The 20194-nt window shown below is 45.3% G+C and overlaps 1 protein-coding gene across 4 annotated transcripts in view; it reads right to left on the reverse strand.

The window, feature by feature from the left end:
* The window catches only part of LOC117512083 (neural cell adhesion molecule L1.1-like), a 166242-nt gene that overhangs the window by 118029 nt on the left and 28019 nt on the right, over positions 1-20194 (reverse strand). For all 4 annotated transcript variants that reach the window (XM_034172046.1, XM_034172044.1, XM_034172045.1 and 1 more), the window contains exon 2: positions 5058-5404. In XM_034172046.1, the coding sequence (XP_034027937.1) occupies positions 5058-5193 (136 nt within the window). In that variant the 5' untranslated portion in view covers positions 5194-5404. The remainder of the gene's footprint in view (positions 1-5057; positions 5405-20194) is intronic.

The following is a 20194-nucleotide window of genomic DNA, read 5'->3' on the forward strand; positions in this document are numbered from 1 at the left end:
CCCAGGTTTCTTTTCAGCACTGTAGCCAGGCTGACAAAGAGTCAGAGCTCTATTGAGCTGAGTATTCCATTAACTTTAACTAGTAATGACTTCATGACTTTCTTTGCTAACAAAATTTTAACTATTAGAGAAAAAATTACTCATAACCAACCCAAAGACGTATCGTTATCTTTGGCTGCTTTCAGTGATGCCGGTATTTGGTTAGACTCTTTCTCTCCGATTGTTCTGTCTGAGTTATTTTCATTAGTTACTTCATCCAAACCATCAACATGTTTATTAGACCCCATTCCTACCAGGCTGCTCAACGAAGCCCTACCATTATTTAATGCTTCGATCTTAAATATGATCAATCTATCTTTGTTAGTTGGCTATGTACCACAGGCTTTTAAGGTGGCAGTAATTAAACCATTACTTAAAAAGCCATCACTTGACCCAGCTATCTTAGCTAATTATAGGCCAATCTCCAACCTTCCTTTTCTCTCAAAAATTCTTGAAAGGGTAGTTGTAAAACAGCTAACTGATCATCTGCAGAGGAATGGTCTATTTGAAGAGTTTCAGTCAGGTTTTAGAATTCATCATAGTACAGAAACAGCATTAGTGAAGGTTACAAATTATCTTCTTATGGCCTCGGACAGTGGACTCATCTCTGTGCTTGTTCTGTTAGACCTCAGTGCTGCTTTTGATACTGTTGACCATAAAATTTTATTACAGAGATTAGAGCATGCCATAGGTATTAAAGGCACTGCGCTGCGGTGGTTTGAATCATATTTGTCTAATAGATTACAGTTTGTTCATGTAAATGGGGAATCTTCTTCACAGACTAAAGTTAATTATGGAGTTCCACAAGGTTCTGTGCTAGGACCAATTTTATTCACTTTATACATGCTTCCCTTAGGCAGTATTATTAGATGGTATTGCTTAAATTTTCATTGTTACGCAGATGATACCCAGCTTTATCTATCCATGAAGCCAGAGGACACACACCAATTAGCTAAACTGCAGGATTGTCTTACAGACATAAAGACATGGATGACCTCTAATTTCCTGCTTTTAAACTCAGATAAAACTGAAGTTATTGTACTTGGCCCCACAAATCTTAGAAACATGGTGTCTAACCAGATCCTTACTCTGGATGGCATTACCCTGACCTCTAGTAATACTGTGAGAAATCTTGGAGTCATTTTTTATCAGGATATGTCATTCAAAGCGCATATTAAACAAATATGTAGGACTGCTTTTTTGCATTTACGCAATATCTCTAAAATCAGAAAGGTCTTGTCTCAGAGTGATGCTGAAAAACTAATTCATGCATTTATTTCCTCTAGGCTGGACTATTGTAATTCATTATTATCAGGTTGTCCTAAAAGTTCCCTAAAAAGCCTTCAGTTAATTCAAAATGCTGCAGCTAGAGTACTGACGGGGACTAGAAGGAGAGAGCATATCTCACCCATATTGGCCTCTCTTCATTGGCTTCCTGTTAATTCTAGAATAGAATTTAAAATTCTTCTTCTTACTTATAAGGTTTTGAATAATCAGGTCCCATCTTATCTTAGGGACCTCGTAGTACCATATCACCCCAATAGAGCGCTTCGCTCTCAGACTGCAGGCTTACTTGTAGTTCCTAGGGTTTGTAAGAGTAGAATGGGAGGCAGAGCCTTCAGCTTTCAGGCTCCTCTCCTGTGGAACCAGCTCCCAATTCAGATCAGGGAGACAGACACCCTCTCTACTTTTAAGATTAGGCTTAAAACTTTCCTTTTTGCTAAAGCTTATAGTTAGGGCTGGATCAGGTGACCCTGAACCATCCCTTAGTTATGCTGCTATAGACGTAGACTGCTGGGGGGTTCCCATGATGCACTGTTTCTTTCTCTTTTTGCTCTGTATGCACCACTCTGCATTTAATCATTAGTGATCGATCTCTGCTCCCCTCCACAGCATGTCTTTTTCCTGGTTCTCTCCCTCAGCCCCAACCAGTCCCAGCAGAAGACTGCCCCTCCCTGAGCCTGGTTCTGCTGGAGGTTTCTTCCTGTTAAAAGGGAGTTTTTCCTTCCCACTGTAGCCAAGTGCTTGCTCACAGGGGGTCGTTTTGACCGTTAGGGTTTTACATAATTATTGTATGGCCTTGCCTTACAATATGAAGCGCCTTGGGGCAACTGTTTGTTGCGATTTGGCGCTATATAAAAAAAATTGATTGATTGATTGATTGCTTTAATACCTGTAACTCTGCTCTGTGAAAAGTGTTGAGCTGGGGCACATACCTAACCTGTGCAGATAGACCCATTGCATGCAGTACCTTTTAAGGTGAGCTATCAGCCTTTTGTTGATCTTGCACTCTATGTGTGTGCTGCAATGCAGTTGGTGTGATTTTTCTTTGTCTGTTATAAGGTTGGAGTGTGCAATTAGTTTTTTGTATCAAAGCACAAGTTGTAACACATCTTAACAGTCAGCAGATACATTTTTATTTCTGTGTTTAACATCTGGACAATGTCCTGTGAAAAGTAAATCTTCCCATATCCATCCACCTGATCACACAGCCCCAGCTGTGGGGAAGAAGCAAAGTGGTATGGTACAAACCACTCACTCACTCACTCACTCATCTTCAACCGCTTAGTACAATTAAGGATTATGGGGGGCTAGGGCCTATCCCAGCAGTCATAGGGCGTGAAGCGGGGTACACCCTGGATAGGATGCCAGGGCCAAGGGCCACATATAGACAAACAAACACATTCACACCCGCACGCACACCTACTGACATTTTCGAAAGTTTCCAGTTCACCTGAGGGAACCCATGCAAACATGGAGAGAACAAGCAAACTCCACACAGAAAGGCCACAGGTGGGAATCGATCCCATGACCTCTTTGCTGCACTCTAAAAAAGGAACACCTGTCTCAATGAGAAAAATTGATGTAATAATTGCATAGATTTTTGTAAAGTTATTTCAACTGAGTTAATGCCACAAGACTTCTAGTTAAGTTGAAATAAAAAAAAAAAAATCTATGCAAATTGTCACATCACAGTGGTTCATTTTTTAGAGTGTGTGAGGCAACAGTGCTAACCACTAAGCCACCATGCTGTCCTATGTGGTACAAACCAGAGTTATTAAAATTGTTTTTTTTGTTTTTTTTAAATCCATTATTTCATTGTTACTTTTATGTTCAGTTTGATTGAATATGAGGAGCTCGGAGTAGAGCCAATGCTCCTTCGTGTTGAAAGGAGCCAGCTGAGGCGGTTCAGGCATCTGGTAAGGATGCCCCCTGGGTGCCTCCCTAGGGAGGTGTTCCAGGCACGTCCAGCTGGGAGGAGACCCCGGGGAAGACCCAGGACTAGGTGGAGAGATTATATCTCCACACTGGCCTGGGAATGCCTCACTATGTCCCAGTCAGAGGTGGTCAATGTGGCCCGGGAAAGGGAAGTTGCTGGAGCTGTTGCCCATGCGACCTGATCATGGATAAGTTGTTGAAGATGAGTGAGTGAATGATTTCATATTCCTATTATGTGATACTGCATTCAGTCTTCAGAGCGTACCTACATCTGTGGAGAACCCGTTAATGTGACAAGTATGTGTTAGTGCTGCACTTTTAAAACAACACAAAGTCACTGTGTCAGATTTTAGACCAGATTTTAGGTGAGGCAAAGAACAAACACTTTCTTGTGACGCATGACAGGAACGTGCTAGCTTTGAGCCTGACCACAACCATTTTTACTTAATCATGTAAAGGGGGGAACAGATGAATGTCAGTACATTTGTTATTAAAGGAAAATGGGCACTGGGTGTGAAAATGGCAATTGTATTGACTGGTATGCAGCAATGGCACTTGAAACAAAATCACCTTGTGTCAAAATTTGATTGATGACCATGACCTCAGGTTGACCCTGTCCCACCCCACCCCCACCCAAATTCATATATGGCTTCCCGGGGGTGATTCATTGCAATTGGGTAATCAGCTCATTCATGGAATGACAGCATAATATTGTCACTAATATTAAAAAATTATACACTTATATTCCTTCCACTCGACTCCGGATAAAGCGGAAGAAAATAGATGGATGGATGGATTAATACTAACATAAAAAAATAGATTTCAAAAGATATAAAAATATATATATATAAGATATATATAAGATAGATATAAGATAAAAAAATATTCATTTTTACTGTAAACTATATCTTTCATTTCTCTGTACAATATAGCAATATATTAAAGGATTATTAACCTTGCTTGCTCGGTATGTACGGAAAAATATCATACTTAGTTTAAGTACAGACCGATCGTTAGCGCGGCCCGTGCAAATAACTCAGAGGATTGATATCCCTGTAGAGATCAAGCAAGCAAGGTTAATAATTTGTTTATTATATGGCTACTATATATAAACATGCAAACTTATGGTATCACCCGAATATGAAAGCTGCTGACTGCTCGTAGTCAGACCTGTTTGCTTTCTTCACCTCCGTGAAGAACTTGCTAACAGATGGTCCAGTCGTTAGCTGGTACGCTTTCAATCTTTGTTTTTTCCGATGCTGTTTAGATATTTATGGAATATGTTCATGTCCAGCTTCATTTTTCTTGTCGTGTTTTTAGCTTCCTGGTTTCTAAGGAATGTGATACACGTTCCAGACTGATTGTCATGGTAACCGGTCTGATATGACAAAATATCAGATCAGAAATCAGCCAGTCAGAGCATGTGCAGCGTCGCAGCCATATAATAAAATGTGATATTGCTAGTTATTGGAATGTAGGAATCTCCAACACATTTTAATTTATAGCAGTATCATGCAGATCATGGACATTTATCCTACTTCTATGGACAGATGATGAGTGTAAAAATTATTTCATATTGTTGAACACAGTGAAATATGTTCAGGTTTTTTTTTTTTCCAAGGGAACATAAGAAATTGTGGAAACACTTGGATATCAGACTAAAAATAAACCTTGTGTTTTATTTTTACTTTTTTACCCCCTTTCTTTTTCCCATCATATATATATATATATATAATCTTTTCTTTTTGGCTGGTTGGGGGGGGGGGGGGGGGGTGTTTTGCAGTTTGTGGAGTACTCACAGTCTTTGGGGATTTCGATATGTCCCTGAGCAAACGGAGCAGTGGAGAAGAATGAAGGAAGCAGGACGAGGATCAGGAGGAGGGCAGGGGACTGTGGCCCCCTATAGCCCGTCCACCGACGCTGTGACATACACATCTCTCAGTGTCCCATCAAAAGTGACACGACACACCCACACACTCATCAACACACAAAAACACACACACCCTCTCACTTTGTACGCACAACCAGACACACACTCCGGGGACCTCCCAGACCCTCTGGAGAGGGCGGATAAAGAAGACTGTTTTAAGTGGATTGGTGCACATCCAAATGGAGCCCCCCCTTCAGGTCCGGCTGCTCACTGCCACTGTGGAGAAGGAAAAAAATGAGAGGGGGGGGGGAATAAAGTCGGGATGAAAGCGAAAGCAAAGAGGAAGGACAGGGATGGGCCCCAAGAATAAAGGAGGGATGGAAGAAAGGGTTCACAGGACAGGGAAAAGAAGAAAAGAAAGAAAAAGATATTTTATTCATTTTCACAAATGTCAGTGATTAAGGAACAGGACAAACATTAATCCACTAAGAAGAAAACAATGGTGACTTTCCTCCAGGGAGGAAAACAAAATTAAAAACCATGAATATTCTGAAAATTATCTCAAAGGCATTTATACCAAATCTGTCAGCTGCATAGAGAATCAAAAGTCCATCACCTTTCCACCTCCTTATTAGTCGAGGCCCCAGGTGGAATTAAGGGACTATTGTAATCACTTTGCTTGTGTGTGTGTGTGTGTGTGTGTGTGTGTGTGCTTTTCAGGAGCTGTTCGATTTCACTCACATTGCACTTGTGAATTGCCAGTCATATGTCTCAGCATGACATTAATATGATGAACAAAGGTTAAAGGTCAGGGTCAAGCAAGGTCATTCACTGTTGTAAAATCAAATTTTCACAATAATTTTTAAACTTAGAGAAGCAGAAGAATGATTCTACATGCAAACGAAACAGCAAACACAATACATCTGCTGATCTACATTTGGCGTCATGATGATGTCATCATGATATTTTCTGATTTATATGCACTCAAGATCATCCTTCTACATTCTCTACTTCCAAAGTCCCTGAGACAAAATGTGTTTTTTTTTTGGATTATATGACTGTCTTATTTGTTGTCCGTTGTCGTGTCTGTTTGCTGATTCACATGTAGTTGAGAACATCTTTGTAGATCTTTTTGTTTTGAAGTTTTTGTGGAATATGTGTTTTTGTTTTACCATCACAGTTATGCTAAATTATTGAGATAAGAATCCTGAGCAAAATTAGAAATTTTATGACATATTGAATTGTTACCGAAAGAGCTGGTGTGGTGTGGTGAAAATGTATTAACCCCTGATTTCTGCCACATTTGTGTAAATTCCATAATAAATTGTTTCACAAACAAAATTTGACATAAAGAAAACACAACCTGAGTAAACACAAGATAAAGTTTTTAAATGAAATTTGACTGATGGAGCCTCATCCAATACCAAATGAGCCTGTGTGGAAAAAACAAAACAAAACAATTATTTGTGCATTTTGAAACCAACAAATCTACCAAATCATATTGATTGGTCTGATTACTGTCAATCCTGTTCAATCAAATCTTCAATTCAACAGAACGGTTTCAACAGTGTAGAAGAGGATGTCATCCCTACGTGGGCCCTGAGGCCAGTTGGTGCCGGTGCTCATCGCCAGAGAAAACTATGAAACAGATGAGAGTCTACGACCCCTCTGGCTGGAATGCCAGTCTGACTCAGGTTACTTCCCCAGCCAAGGCTGGGACCCATTTTCAGCTGGGTGGACTGAGACGATGCACTTTAAGTGTCTTCCCAAGGATGAAGACAGGTAGCATGAGTGGGACTTGATCCCAGGTGTACATGTTGGTGCCCAACTTCATATCCAAGCTGTCAAAATAACCAGGCTTTTACAGGCTTGTGCGTGTGCATGTGTGTCTGAGAGTGAGTGCAACATTCAACAGGATGAGGTCATCCTGATAGAGACAGAAGATGTGATCAAACCAATAGGAAGTTATCTTCTCTGCTAATGACATTACAAAGATGGACTTGTGTGTGTGTGTGTGTTTTACATTCCCTGCTTTTCCACCTTTTGTCCCTGCCTGGTGACTGGACACTGATCCATGACAGCAGGAGTGCCGGGGTGAAAGCACACACACATCACACCGTGTGCGTTTGTTCCTTCCATTTATCATCACTTCACCATGCAGAAACCTAATAACTCCAAGTTTGTTCACTCTGGGGTTTTTTTTTTTCTTAATTCTTGAAATCAGGTAATGAACTCTCCCCTGTGAGCTGACCTTAAAGTGCTTAGAAATCCTTAAAATCCTTTGAAAATCCAGTGTACACTTTGGAAAATCCGTTCTAAAAATAGTTAACTGGCACTTCAGAAGCTGCCGGCTGTGACTCCATCTGTATATGGAAATCATGCTGAGAAAATAAAAACAGTGACATAAATCCAAGGAGAACCCTTCTGAGGAACAAAGCTTCAGGAAAAACAATGTTTTGACATTCTAAAAGCCAAATCATATGTACCTTGTGGTTTCAGTCATGTGCCAACATGAAACCACATAATCTAAGTATAATAAAAACAACAGTTCCCAAGCAGATTTCAAAAAGGTAATCCAGAATCTGTTTTATACAAGAACTTTAATGTATTTAAATAATGAAGAGTGAATTATATGGAACTGTAACAATAAAGAGTTCACACAGAAGCCAGAACACCTTTACCTTCCATCAACTGAGATATTTACATGTGAAATAGGCATTAAGTCAATTTTATTTATTTGTAAATAATTTTGGTGGCAGTTCGAGGTTCCCCCCTTGAACTGCCACCTTATCGTGGTGGGGGAGTTTGCGTACCCGGATGATCCCAGGAGCTATGTTGTCGGGGGCTTCGTGCCCCTGGTAGGGTCTCCCATGGCAAACAGGTCCTAGAGTATGGGTCAACTAAGGGCAGTTCAGAAGCTCCCGTGACCAGTATGAAATGAAGAACCGAGACGTCGCCCGATACGGCACAGCCGGGGTCCCAGGAGCCAGGCCCCTGGAGCCAGGCCTGGGGTTGGGGTTTGCGCGCGAGTGCCTGGTGGTTGGGCCTTAGCCCATAGGGCCCGGCAGGGTGCAGCTCGAAAGAGCGATGTGGGCCCGCCCTTCTGTGGGTTCACCACCTGCAGAGGGGGCCATGGCGGTCGGGTGCAGAGAGGACCGGGTGGCAGTCGAGGGCGGGTGGCCCTGCGGCCCGGTCCGCGCTCACAGCCTCTGGCTGTCGGGACGAGGAATGTCACCTTGCTGGGGGGAAAGGAGCCTGAGCTTGTGAGCGAGGTTGAGAGGTACTGACTAGAGGTAGTCGGGCTCACCTCCACGCACAGCTTGGGCTCTGGCACCCAACTCCTGGAGAGGGGCTGGGCGCTCCACTTTTTTGGCATTGCCCACGAGTAGAGGCGGTGGGCTGGGGTAGCACTGCTCACTGCTCCCCAGCTCAGTCACCATGTGTTGGATTTCACCCTAGTGAATGAGAGGGTCGCATCCCTACGCCTTCGGGTCGGGGACAGGTCTCTCACAGTTGTCTTGGCCTACGGGCCAAGCGGCAGTGCAGAGTGCCAGACTTTCTTGGAGTCCATGGGAGGGGTACTAGATAGTGCTCCAACTGGGGACTCTATTGTTCTCCTGGGGGACTTCAACGCCCATGTTGGCGGCGACAGTGAGACCTGGAGGGGGGTGATCAAGAAGCACAGCCTCCCCGATCTGAACCCGAGTGGTGTTCAGTTGTTAGACGTCTGTGCTAGCCACAGTTTGTCCATCACATACACCATGTTTGAGCACAAGGGTGTCCATAAGTGCACGTGGCACCAGGACACCCTGAGCCGGAGGTCGATGATCGACTTTGTAGTCATATCATCTGACCTTCGGCCACGTGTCTCGGACACCCAGGTGAAAAGAGGGGCTGAGCTGTCGACCGATCACCACCTGGTGGTGAGTTGGATCCGCTGGGAAGGGAGGAAGCCGGTCAGACCTGGCAGGCCCAAACGTATCATGAGGGTCTGCTGGGAACGACTGGCGGAACCCTCTGTCAGTGAGGTCTTCAACTCCCATTTCCGAGTGAGCTTCTCCCAGATCCCGGGGGAGGTTGGAGACATGAAGTCCGAGTGGACCATGTTCTCCACCTCCATTGTCAATGCGGCTGCTTGTAGCTGTGGTCGCAGGGTCTCTGGTGCCTGTCGCGGCGGCAATCCCCGAACCCGGTGGTGGACACCGGAAGTAAGGGATGCCGTCAAGCTGAAGAAGGTGTCCTACTTGTCTTTGTTGGCAGGTGGGACTCCGGAGGCAGCTGACACGTACCGGCAGGCCAAGCGTGCTGCAGCCTGTGTGGTCGCAGAGGCAAAAACGCGGGTCTGAGAGGAGTTCGGGGAGGCCATGAAGGAGGACTACCGGTTGGCCTTGAAGAAATTCTAGCAAATTGTCTGACCCCTCAGGAGGCGGAAGCAGCTCTCGACAAACACTGTCTACGGTGCGGGTGGGGAGCTGTTGACACTGACTAGGGATGTTGTCGGGCGGTGGAAGGAATACTTTGAGGATCTCCTCAATCCCATCATCACGTCTTCCGAAGAGGAAGCAGAGTCGGAGGACTCAGAGGACTCATCCATCACCCAGGCCGAAGTCACCAAGGTGGTTCTGTTGGCTTCGTCAAATCAGGACCTTCAGCGTGCACTGGAGCGGTTTGCAGCTGAGTGTGAAGCGTCCGGGATGAAAATAAGATAAGAATTTATTGATCTCACAGTGGAGAAATTCACATGTTACTTCAGCTCTTAAAAAAATACACACAAGATGGGTGCGAGTGGAGGAAAATGTGCATCAAACAGTGTGTGCAACAATAGGCAATAATAATGATACTTGTAATAACACAATAAGATAAGAGAATGAGGTAGAAATAGAACATACATACGAGGTCTGTTAGAAAAGTATCGGACCTTTTTATTTTTTGCAATAACCATATGGATTTGAATCACGTGTGATTGCATCAGCCAAGCTTGAACCTTCGTGCGCATGCGTGAGTTTTTTCACGCCTGTTGGTTGCGTCATTTGCCTGTGAGCAGGCTTTGTGTGAGCAGTAGTCCACCCCTCTCATCGGATTTTTATTGTGAATAAAATGTCTGAACGATTTGGAGCTTTGCTGCATCAAATTTTTCCAGAAACTGTGAGAGACCTCCAGGTGGACACCATTCGGAAAATTCAGATGGCTTTGATGATCGTGGACTTCAGGAAAGCCACAGCCCCCCGCCCTCCCTCGCCCTCACCAACAGCCCCATCACCTCTGTGGTCTGTCACCGCTTCCTCGGCACCACCATCACCCAGGACCTCAAGTGGGAGTGAAGAAGGCCAAGCTGCCTGTCCAGCTGATGGTGCAGTTCTACACGGCCATCATCGAGTCCATCCTCTGCTCCTCCATCACGGTGTGGTACGCTGGGGCCACAGCCAGGGACAGACACAGACTGCAGCGCATTGTGGCCTCTGCTGAGAAGGTGATCGGCTGTAGCCTTCCATCTCTCCACGACCTGCACGTCTCCAGGACTCTGGGCCGAGCAGGTCGGATCACAGCTGACCCTTCTCACCCTGCACACGGTCTGTTCAAACCACTCCCCTCAGGCAGGAGGCTACGGTCCATCCGGACCAGAACCTCCCGCCATAAGAACAGTTTCTTCCCCTCTGCCCTTAGACTCATGAACTCCTCATAACTCAGTCACCTTAAGCTTATCTCTGTCACTTTATCATTTTATCACGGGTCACTTTAGACAATGTACTTTGGTTTTTAATTGCACTCCTCCCACTGCACTGTTTTATCTGTTTCTCTGTTTTTCTGTTGCACACAGCCTTTCATATTTCTTTTTTTTATCTTATATTTTATCTTATTTTGACACATATGTTATATTTTATCTTAGCATTTTATCTCTTCTTAGTGTTGCACCATTGTACCGAAGCAAATTCCTAGTCTGTGAATCCTGTTCATTGGCAATGGCAATAAACTTCTTCTGATTCTGATTCTGATTCTTTCAGGGACGATTTTATGGGGATTACGCAGATGAAGGAGTGCTTCAGCCGGTTTAAAGACCGCCCACAGCAGCTGAGAGCGCGGCGCACTCCGAGCACCGATCAACAGGCTGAAACCCCGCTGAAACAACCAGATCATTTCCAACGTGAAGGCTTTGTTGATCCGGGACATCGTCTGACTTCCACAAAAAAGTCAGAAGACGTGGACATCAGCACTTTTTCGCCACATTCCACTGTTACAGGAGTTTTTTTCATGGAAAGAGAAGCAGAGGAATGCGCCACGGAGCCGCTCATGGCGTGTTGGTCTCACAGGACGGCTTTCAGATGGCTTTCGGTGGCTTTTCAGTCGTGTGACTATCCGAGAAATTGTGCATGAGCTGGACATGCCACAAAATGTCCTGTGAGGCTTCATCACAGCGTTGCTTTGCACCATGCGGCTCCCATGCGACGCGCGGAATTTCTCTGCACATCTGTCTCAATGTGCCGAAAAGTGCTGATGTCCACGTCTTCTGCAATTCCTGTGGTAATCAGACGACATCCTGGATCAACACAGTGTCCACTTTGGAAATGAACGGCACATTCCACTGTTACAGGAGTTTTTGTCATGGAAAGAAGAGCAGGGGAATTCCGCGCGTCGCGGCTCGTTCCCCTCAGACACACGACCCACAATGGTGGAGTCATCAGAGAACTTCTGGAGATGGCAGCTGTCCGTGTTGTAGGTGAAGTCCGAGGTGTAAAGGGTGAAGAGGAAAGGTGAGAGGACAATGCTCTGGGGGACCCCGGTGTTGCACCTTATAACCTCAGACTGACAGCTGCACAGCCGCACGTACTGCAGGCGGTCACTGAGGTAGTTGATGGTCCAGAAAGGCGAGATGTCTATCCACACCTGCATCCTCCAGCTTCCCCCGCAGCAGTGCCGGTCTGATGGTGTTGAAAGCTCTGGAGAAATCAAAGAACATGACTCTCACAGCGCTCCCGCTGGTCTCCAGATGGGTGAGCACTTGCTGCAGCAGGTAGGTGACAGCGTCATCTACCCCAACGTTGGGCCTGTAGGCGAACTGCAGTGGGTCCGGGATGTCACTCACCACGGTGCGGAGGTGAGACAGGACGTTCCATGGTCTTCATGAGGTGGGAGGTCAGAGCAACTGGTCTGTAGTGGGGCGGTTCCTTGGCGTGCGGTGTTTTGGGAACTGGGACCACACAGGAGGTCTTCCACAGGGTGGCGACCACCCCCAGGCTGAGGCTTATGTTGAGGATGTGGCTGAGGACCTCACAGAGCTCATCTGCACAGCTCCTCAGCAGCCTCGGGGAGATCCCATCAGGTCTTGCTGCTTTCCTCTGCTTCAGCTGCAGGAGCTGGCCTCTCACCTCAGTCAGAGTTACAGTGGGGGGGGTGGCGGGGGAGCTGGGGTGTGAGCTGAGGTGGGCTGGTGCTGAATACAGTCCGGGGGGGGGACAAAGTCCGGGGTGCAGTGGAGGTGACCAGGGGGAAGAAGGTGAGGGGTTGGAGGAGCTGGAGGGCTGGCTGCTGGAGACGTGTGGAGAGCTGGGAGCAGGCAAGGGAGCAGGTGTGGAGGAGCCAAAACAGTTAAAGTTACTGTTTAGCTCCTCTGCAAACCGAGAATCTCCAACTGCAGTCCTGCTGGCACCCTGCCCAAGTCCGCAGGCGGTCTTGAGGCCTCTCCACACCCCTTCACTCCTTGGGAGGGTGGCAGAGAGGGAGGTGTGGTTAAAGTCTCCAGTGATGAGGAGGAGGGCACGGGGGTGTTGTGTCTGAAGCTGCGTGTCAGCACCTCCAAATCCAAGGCCATGGTTCTTGACTGGAAAAAGGTGCTTTGCCCTCTTCAGGTCGTTGGAGTGTCCTTGCCTCAAGTGGAGGAGTTTAAGTATCTCGGGGTCTTGTTCACGAGAGAGGGACTGATAGAGCGTGAGATCAACAGATGGATCGGTGCAGCATTTGCAGTGATGCGGTCGCTGTATCGGACCATTGTGGTGAAGAGAGAGCTGAGCAGGGGGGCAAAGCTCTCGATTTACCGATCGATCTACGTCCCGACCCTCACCTATGGTCATGAGATTTGGCACATGACCAAAAGAACAAGATCGCGATTACAAGCGGCCGAGATGAGTTTCCTCCGCAGGTGGCTGGGCGCTCCCTTAGAGATAGGGTGAGGAGCTCGGTCACTCGGAAGGAGCTCGGAGTCGAGCCGCTGCTCCTCCACGTCGAAAGGAGCCAGCTGAGGTGGCTCAGGCATCTTTTTCGGATGCCGCCTGGACGCCTCGCTGGAGAGGTGTTCCAGGCACGTCCCATCGGGAGGAGGCCCCTGGGAAGACCCAGGACACGTTGGAGGGACTACGTCTTGCAGCTGGCTTGGGAATGCCTTGGGGTTCCCCCGGGGGAGCTGGGGGAGGTGTGGGTGGATCGGGAGGTCTGGGCGGCTTTGCTTGAGCTGCTGCCCCCGCAACCCAACCTCGGATGAAGCGGAAGAAAATGGATGGATGAATGGATGGATGGATAATTTTCAGTTTATTGTTCCAAAAGTGTGCAGGACATGAGTTTTTAATTCTAAAGCTTTACTCATCTTCACCTGTGCAGCTGCTTATTGGACAAAGCTAGTCTAAATAAATGCAGGGATTAAAGTTCTCCATCGCTATGATGGATTTCTGTCAATTGGGCTGCCAAAAGGCAGGGTTTGTGCTGAGCCGTCCTGAAGCAAAATCAAGGCTGGAAGCAAGATCTAAAATTTACCGCATCCCCGGGACACATGCATGCCGTGTCAAACGTTCAAAAATCTATTTTTAGAATAACGCCCGTTTTTCTTTCTTTTTTCTTGTGCTCACAGCAAGGGAGGGGATGGTGGTTCAACCTGCTGTGTGTTTGTGTCACAGCGCTGTAACAACACAGCAAACAGAATGCAGAGTTTTTTTTTCTTTTCTTTCAAAGTCTGCTCTAAGTGTCTGTGTGAGTGTCCTCATTGTGATTAAACTAAAAACACAGCTGCAGACCTGTGACACATTAACAACAAACACTACCCCCCCCCAAAAAAGCCTAAAATCTCTTCCTGAGGATGGTATGATGTAAATACGCTCATAAAACCTTATTACCTCTCAATCAGGTCATGCTTTCCAAATAAATACACAAATTCTTGATTGTTCCGGCTCAGAGACTGCAAACCAGGAAAGAGAGTGTTTTGTGTGTGTGTGTGTGGGGGGGGGGGTTCGTGCCCTCCAAAACACCCCTTGATTAAAGGTCCACTGTTGAAGACATTTTTCATGGTACTACTACTACTTATAATAATAATAATAATAATAATAATAATAACAACAATTAATTTTAACAACTAAAATATTTACATCAGTATTTCTCTGAGCCTACGTTTTACTATAGTTCTGGACTAAGATTAACTGATGAGCCATAAAAAAAGTTTATTTAATTTAACATTTCTGCATAACTAAAGTGGAATGTGAAGCAATATCTTTTTTTAATGTAATGTCTAAGCTCGGACATTACTGGGTCTGTTTGGGGTTCTAGCTTTAAAATCTGGTCAGTTAGGATGAGAGAAGCCAAAACTATGAAAAGGATTATGGCCCTTGTGGTTCGTAAACTTATCAAACAAACGTCAGTCATGATATCAATTTTGGTTAAAGGCAAAGAAAAGGTGAAAATGTGCAAAAGAAAATACAAATACAACACACATTAAGCAGTACAACTAAACTGGAGGAATTGGGTTGAGAAAATACTCATCAAAAAACCCTCCAGAATGCATCCGTGGACATCAAAGACCCCAAATTTTCTGGGGGCCTTGAGTGGCCACCAGACACCCTCCTGACAAAGGTCCACTTTCACCAAAAAAAAAGACCCCCCCCCACCACCACCACCATATTTCTCATCCTGGCCACAGTACTGAATGAGATAAAAGCCATAGAAAAGCTGCCCGCTTAAAATGTGTTTATCCTGAAGTATTTACATAATGTGTAGGTTAAAGTCTTTCTATAACATGATGGCTGCAAAAAGAGCCGAAATGATTAGTGAGTGAAATATAATCTTGTTCAGCAGGAGAACAATTAGCTGTTTTCTTCGCTGTCTCCACCTTGTTTTACTTTAAATTCTAGAACATGACCCCAAAAGGGTTTCTATAAAAAAGGTAGATGGTGAACAACTTGTGATTTGGTCATGAAAAAAATTCCAATCAGAAGATTTTTTTTTCTTTTTTGCTTTCATCCCTGTAAATCACAGATTGATATCAATCAAATCAAGCGATGGTTTTTGTTAGATGTCAGGACAACTTGATTAATGTGACACTTATGAAAGCTACATCCAAATGGATTGTTATGTTAGGATAATTTCAGGCAGTTTGGTAGGCATTATTTAGGGCCCTTTCACACATAGTGTGAATTTGGTTGATTTGCACATATGCGCATGAAGCAGGAAACGTGCAAAACATGTAAAATTGCAGCTGCCTCGTACACCTTTTGCTACAACTATTTGCGCACACCAGTGGCTGAAAGACAGAGTGTGCGCTGTGCGAGCCCATCAAACCGTCTCACAGCAGGTGTCGTCCAAATTCCAGGTGACACACAGGAACATTTAACACCGCTCGCATGGCACTTAGAAAATGTGTGGCCATTCGCACTATTAACACGACAACAGTCAGCAGACAATCACTGTCGTGCTGGCAGTGAAATTTGTCTAAGTGTCCCATCAGTGTGGCTTTGATCTGTGTGCTGAACTGACAGGAGGTGTGGCCGCTGACAGGAGCGGCTGTGGAGATCTGGCGTTCTGGACATGTCAGTTAGACAACACATACTGTCTTTGGACGGACAAGGACTAACAACTGCCAACTTTGACGCACGTGTGTATGCTTACTGTCATCACGTGGACATAAATAAAAACATATATCGCTGTGGTGACGGGCTGCAGCCCATTGACAGGCTGCCCCCAGGTTGAAACGGACCATCAGATCATAACACGCTCGGGCGATCTGACTGTAATGTCACCCACGTGAGCTCTGTTCCACATGACGTGGTGTCAGTCCTGTGGCGCACCGGCAGGACACGCGCTAACAAATGTGGACATGATGAGATGAATGAACTGCTTCTCATTTATGTCATTTCATGACTGTATGTCTGTGACCATGGGTCATCTACAGAGGAACAGACTAATCATATTTGTATTCTCTGCTTGATAAGATGGAGTGGGAGGAGGGAGGGACGCGCCATGGAGCCGTTCATTACGCGGGACAAAACCACCTCGGTGTTGGTCTCACAGGACGGCTTAAAGGTGGATTTCAGATGGCTGTCGGTTGCTTTTCAGTCGTGTGATTATCCGACTGTGATTGTGCATGAGCTGTACCTGCCCCAACGTGTCCTGGAAGGCTTCATCACGGCGTTGCTTTGCGCCATGCAGCTCCAGCCGCTCCTCTTTCCATGACAAAAACTCCTGTAACAGTGGAATATGCTGTTCATTTCTAAACTGGACGCTGTCTTGATCCGGTATGTCATCTGACTAGCACAGGAATTGTGAAAAGACGTGGACATCAGCATTTTTTTGGCACATTGAGACAGACGTGCGGAGGAATTCCACACGTCGCGGTGGAGCTGCATGACGCAAAGCAACGCCGTGATGAAGCCTTCCAGGACATGTTGGAGCAGGTCCAGCTCATGCACAATCACAATCGGATAATCACACGACTGAAAAGCAACCGCAATCCATCTGAAATCCACCTTTAAGCCGTCCTGTGAGACCAACACCGAGGTGGTTTTGTCCCGCGTAATGAACGGCTCCGTGGCGCGTCCCTCTGCTTTTCTTTCCATGAAAAAAACTCCTGTAACAGTGGAATGTGCCGAAAAAGTGCTGATGTCCACGACTTCTGCCTTTTTGTGAAAGTCAGACGAGGTCCCGGATCAACAAAACCTTCACGTTGGAAATGATCTGGTTGTTTCAGCGAGGTCTGAGCATGTCGATCGGCGCTGGGAGCGCGCCGCGCTCTCAGCAGTTGTGGGCCGTCCTTAAAGCGGCAGTAACACTCCTTAATCTGTATAATCCCCATAAAATCGTCCCTGAAAGCCATATTAATTTTCCGAACGGTCTCCACCTGGAGGTCTCTCACAGTTTCTGGAAAAAAATTGATGCAGCAAAGCTCCAAATCGTTCAGACATTTATTTGCAATAAAAAAACGACGAGAGGGTGGACCAGTGCTCACACAAAGCCTGCTCACAGGAGAATGACGCAACCAACAGGCGTGAAAAAACTCACGCATGCGCACGAAGGTTCAAGCTTGGCTGATGCAATCACACGTGATTCAAATCCATATGGTTTTTGAAAAAAATAAAAAGGTCAGATACTTTTCTAACAGACCTCGTAATTTACGGTAGATCATTATGGGGAAGATGGCCCTTTTAAAAACCCAATAGCTTACAAAATGAAACCCCCAATAGTGCAATACTCATTTCTTTCCTGTATTACATTTCGGTGGTTGTAAATCACTTGTAATGAAACACCTGAATTAACAAACTGGTGAACTGCTGTAAATGGAAGAAGACTTATACAAGCCCGAAGGCTTGTTGGTGTCAATGCTTATATCTGGACTCTGTGGTGTGAAGCGGTTGAGATTCTACAGCTTCCCCTTAAGTGGACTCCAGTCAGACACAGGTTACTTCCCAGCCAAGGCCAGTATCCATTGACAGCTGAGTAGACTGGGATACTGCAGATAAAGTATCTTGTCCAAGGACACAAACAGGTAGCACAAGTGGGATTCAAATCCAGGTCTACATATTGGCAGGCCAACTCCTTATCTACTGAGCTACCTACTCTGTATATAGAGCCTGTCTTTTGAAGTCAGTAGCATATGATGTGTCAATTAGTCACAAGAGTTCAATCCCCTTGACGATGATGGACCAGAATTATTTGCCTTCATACACATCTTCGTATGGTGTGCTACCATTTTGTGAAGATTCATGGACAGGCCGACATCTTAGAAATACACTCCCTCAAGTGGTAGTACTTTAAGTCTTATCCATGAATATCATGGAATTGCATAGAATCAGCAATAAATATCATAACCAACAACACCCATTTGTACAGGAGCTGGACAAAGTAATTCCTATTCCTATGCCCCTAAGGTTTATTTGTGGGGGTACAGTGAAGGAATCTGGTTCACTTTGGACACGGCCTAAGCAGTGATGAAACAATACCTTGTGTTCTATTTGGATCAATAGTTAAAAGTGGATCAATCATTTTTGAGCTGTTCAAGCAGCATATACACATGTAACACCCTCTATCTGTCCTTGGGGCAGGTCGAGGGTAATAAATTTGAGCCTCTTAGACTCTTAACCATGGCTCCTTTGGAAATGGAACCAATGTTTTTGTCAGCTGATTTCCAAACGCACACACGTCTGAGTTATGATCTCGTTCCATTAGCTGCTATACCCACAAGCTAATGGACTAATAATGCTTTGTGTGATGGCAGTGGTTTGTTGAGACTGAAGCAGGTGTATGTACTCTAATCCGTGGCCCGTCCTGACTCCGTGCCAATGCAGGATATTATAAACAGACAACAATGATGGAGGAGGTTACAGGATTTGTCATAACTTATCAGTCTTTGAGTGTAAGTGAGACATCTGCCAGGATCCATCTGATAGTCTGCTCTTAACACTCATGCATATGGGGTGAGGGGGAACGAGTGACAGCTGGCTAATATAGACCCCCCCCCCCCCAACACACACACACACACACACATCGAATAATTACGCAACCTGCTCACAGCGCTCATACATCTCTTTCTGCAGACAGGAATCATAAATGACCCTTATTCCAGCTCCAGGTCTGGTCCTCATACAGTCCGCTATTGTTCAGTTATGATTGTTGAGCTCAAACACACACACACACACACACACACACAAACCCTGGGGGCTGCTGTTACCTGCCAGGCTTATTTACAAAATAAATGACCCAAACAGAACAGCGGGACATAAGGTGTGTGTGTGTGTGTGTGTGTGTGTGTGTGTGTGTGTGTGTGTGTGTGTGTGTGTGTGTGTGTGTGTGTGTGTGTGTGTGTGTGTGTGTGTGTGTGTGTGTGTGTGTGTGTGTGGAGCACTAATAGGGGAAAGATAACGACCTGCAGCAGGGGCTCCCCAGATGTGATGATGACAGACAAAAACTGGAACAGACACAAAGAAAACAAATGACATTCGAGATAAAAATATCTTCGTCTGCTCCACTTTGAGGATATGTCCATTTTATTAATCTGCCTCACGTTTCTTCGTCCAACAAGATTACAGAGTTTACTCTCATTCTGATTTGTGGTTCTTAAAAAAAAACAAAAAAACAAACAAAAAAAATGAGATAATTCATGTGGACTTCCTCTAATTTAAATATTCATGAAGCTCCTAATGCGCTGCTGCTTTAAGAAGGGGGAGGGCGGGTGCTCGTTAATGAAAAGTCTTAATCTGCAGATGCAGGCTGGCGGATGGTGTCTTTTCAGGCCTGGAGTGTGTCTGTGTGTTTATCGCAGAGAGCCGCTCAAACGCACTTGACCTCTGCTGACAGAGTCTTCTAAACAGCAGCTCCTGGTGTACGATTACCAACAATGCATTGTGTTGCATTGTTCACTTCTATTGTCACTTTGTTGCTCTGGGCTGCTGACACGCCCCTGATCATTGTTGCTTTAATGAAATCACTCAGACCAATTAGAGGAAAGACCATTTAAGTTACAGATAACTGAGATGAGTTTTCAAATGGTTTTATTGCTCAGAGCTGGAGCAGCTTGTGCATCTACAAAAATTAGCAACGTCTACAGTATAACGTAAAACTATATTTACCGAGTACAATATGGTTATATTTGAAATGCTTAACAGAAATTACTTTAAAATACCTCAAAGTACACAATGTAACAAATGTTCTCACAGAAATGTCAACCTGTGTCGTTACGGCAAAGGAAATTTTGAGATGGATGACACTAGAAGCCTGGTGAGGTGAGTCCTTTTCGTATTCCATACATGGGTGATTCTTAGACTACGGGCACTTATTATGTCCTTTGATCATATTGTATGAAAAACAGAAAAAAGGGAAAAT

This window comes from Thalassophryne amazonica, chromosome 6 (genome assembly GCF_902500255.1).
Source record: "Thalassophryne amazonica chromosome 6, fThaAma1.1, whole genome shotgun sequence".
Lineage (NCBI taxonomy): Eukaryota > Metazoa > Chordata > Actinopteri > Batrachoidiformes > Batrachoididae > Thalassophryne > Thalassophryne amazonica.